The sequence below is a fragment of the Genypterus blacodes genome, unplaced genomic scaffold, assembly GCF_046128005.1.
Source record: "Genypterus blacodes isolate CSIRO-AG114 ecotype Tasmania unplaced genomic scaffold, CSIRO-AGI_Gbla_v1 ptg000442l_1, whole genome shotgun sequence".
Classification (NCBI taxonomy): Eukaryota; Metazoa; Chordata; class Actinopteri; order Ophidiiformes; family Ophidiidae; genus Genypterus; species Genypterus blacodes.
In genome coordinates this window covers 1-2,500 of record NW_027467212.1, presented here as the reverse complement: position 1 = coordinate 2,500, position 2,500 = coordinate 1, and the positions used below count along the sequence as shown (strand labels likewise).

Genomic DNA, 2,500 nt, shown 5'->3' with positions numbered 1-2,500 from the left:
AGCAGCGATGAGACGAGATCACAGAGTGAGGGTCGGGATTAGAGAGGTCAAAGGTCCAGGAGCATCTATGTGTACATAAACAAACTCTCCAGTCTGATCCTGAGTACTCAGCAGGCTCAGTCGGGTTCTGAAGCAGTGTGTGTATGTGTGTGTGTTTGCTTTGGTGGTGTCTGGATGAAGATCAGGGTGGAGCAGGGTGACAGTGTTCACAGCAGCTCCTTGAGGACACACACACACACAATCTGCTGCCAACACACACACACACACACACTCAGTCTGTGTCAAATTAGGTCAAAGAGAGAGCGAGTGTGTGTGTGTGTGTGTTTTCTTACACTTTCATAATAATCTGTGTGTGTGAGCTGTGCAGCACACAAAACAAAACGCCTGTAATCAGCAAAGGAAAAAACAAATCTACAGAAGTAATTTATAAAAAGAAGTGTGATTATATTTAATAAGAAGAAACAAAATAAACTCTAAAGTCTGTTTCTTTATTTATGACAGAATAAATATAAATATCAGTGTTTCAGTAGTTTTGATGGTTTGTTGGTTTATGCATCTAAGAGCTGTGAAGCATTTAGAGAGAGAAGCAACCATGCTGGCTGGTTTCTATGGCAACGTGTCAAAGGTGAAGACGCTGAAATGGTGACAGGAGAGAATAATCCTGAATTTGATTATAAACTAAGCGCTGAAGTCAGAGGTCACATGTGACCTCTCTACCTCCACATCCTGACAGAAGAGGAAAACACACACGTGTACGTGTGTACCTGACCCACATACACTCACTGCCCCAGTTAGCTGTAGACCTGGATCACATGGTTGATCAGGGTGATAGTTCACCTTAAATGTTTAGATTCTTGACGGGCTTCTTCATCATAATACAGTAAGGAAGATAACAGTGAGGTCATTGATCCAATCAGAGCCGAAGCCCCGCCTCCAGCTGCTCTCACGGCAGACACTGTGACGGTGCTGCCACCTGCTGGTCACATGTGACACTGCAGACACGGCACAGCTGCTTTATCACTTTTATGTATAGATTCTTTGATGCAGCATTGATACTTTGGCTTTGTCACCCAGCCTGATACGTGTGTGTGTGTGTGTGTGTGTGTGTGTGTGTGTGTGCTCAGTGTATCTCCTCACACTTCCACATCTCTCTCATATTTATTCCAGCTTCTCTTCACGCCTCCATACATTCATCACTGATCATGTTTACACTGCAGGTTACCATGGCAGCAGCACCTCTGCCTCGTCTGTTATTTTTATCATAAACCCTGGCTTCTCACATACTTACTGCAGGTAACTATGGCAACAAGACGTCACATTCTATCACGACCGGCTCGAGCTTTGAGTGGCGTTTCTCTTTCTGCTTCCTGCTCGATTCAAAGATGATTGACAGGTAGGGACGAGGAAGAGTCACAGCAGCTCTGTGTGGCGCTCTGTGCCGCTCTGTGTGCCGCTCTGTGTTCTCCTGGGCTCCACCTGTGGACTCCTCTTTGGAGAGAACTCTGTATTGTTTCCTGTCTAAAGGCGGGAGGTGCGTGGCTCCTCGCTCCGTGTCTCTGCTGCCCCCCTGTGGCACTGAGCCGTACTCCATGACGTCACTGCAGCTCATAGGAGTTGCTGTCCAGTTTGAGCCTGAGGTCCTTGAAGTCCGGCCGCTCGTCTGGCTCAGCTCGCCAACACATCAGCATGATGTCGTAGAGGAAGTCTGGACATTTGTCCGGCGCCGGCATCCTGTAACCCCTCATGACCTGCTGGTACACCTCCTGGTTGCTGTAGCCTGATGAAGAGGGCAGACAGATGAGGCAGGAAGAGGAAGAGGAGGGATCTACATTGAGATCAGATGTTTCCCTCACCTGGATAAGGAATGCTTCCATAGGTGACGATCTCATAGGCAGAACACCGAAGGACCAGACGTCTGACTTGTTGGAGAACCTCCCGTGGGTGATGGCCTCTGGAGAGCTCCACTTGTAGGGGATCTTCTTATCGGCTGTGACGTAGAAAGGCTCCTGGATGGAGGGAGGAAGGATCAGTGACCTCAGCTGCATCCTTCTGTTACGTGTTCTTACTCTAAATGAAACTCTTAGCTCCTCCCACCTTGATCACCCTGGCCAGTCCAAAGTCGGCCACCTTGCAGATGTAATCTTCTCCCACCAGGACGTTCCTGGCTGCCAGATCTCTGTGGATGCTGTTCTTCTCCTCCAGGTACGACATCCCATCAGCCACCTGGGCCGACATGTCGATGAGCGAGGGCAGGTCCAGGTTCTGAGCCTCCGAACCTGGAGGCAGGGGTAAAGGGTCAGGGGAGTAAACACACACACACACACACACACGCACACACACACACACACACGCGCACACACACACACACACACACACAGGCACACACACACACGCACACACACACTCTGCAGGCGTACTTCTGAGGAAGCTGAGCAGGCTGCCCTTCTCCATCAGCTCAGTGATGATGTAATACGGCGAGGAGGCGGTGCAGATGGCGAAC

At 49.5% G+C, this 2,500-nt stretch overlaps 1 protein-coding gene across 1 annotated transcript; it reads right to left on the bottom strand.

The window, feature by feature from the left end:
- Nucleotides 1–1,139: 1,139 nt before the first annotated feature.
- LOC142990000 (tyrosine-protein kinase SRK3-like) lies at nt 1,140–2,496 on the bottom strand (the record flags this gene model as incomplete). The annotated part of the gene is given in 5 exon segments (XM_076139696.1): nt 1,140–1,777; nt 1,854–1,892; nt 1,895–2,006; nt 2,095–2,276; nt 2,418–2,496. Coding segments are annotated over 5 exon segments (594 nt in total), but the record flags the coding sequence as incomplete, so codon positions are not given.
- Between the last annotated feature and the right edge of the window lie 4 nt (nt 2,497–2,500).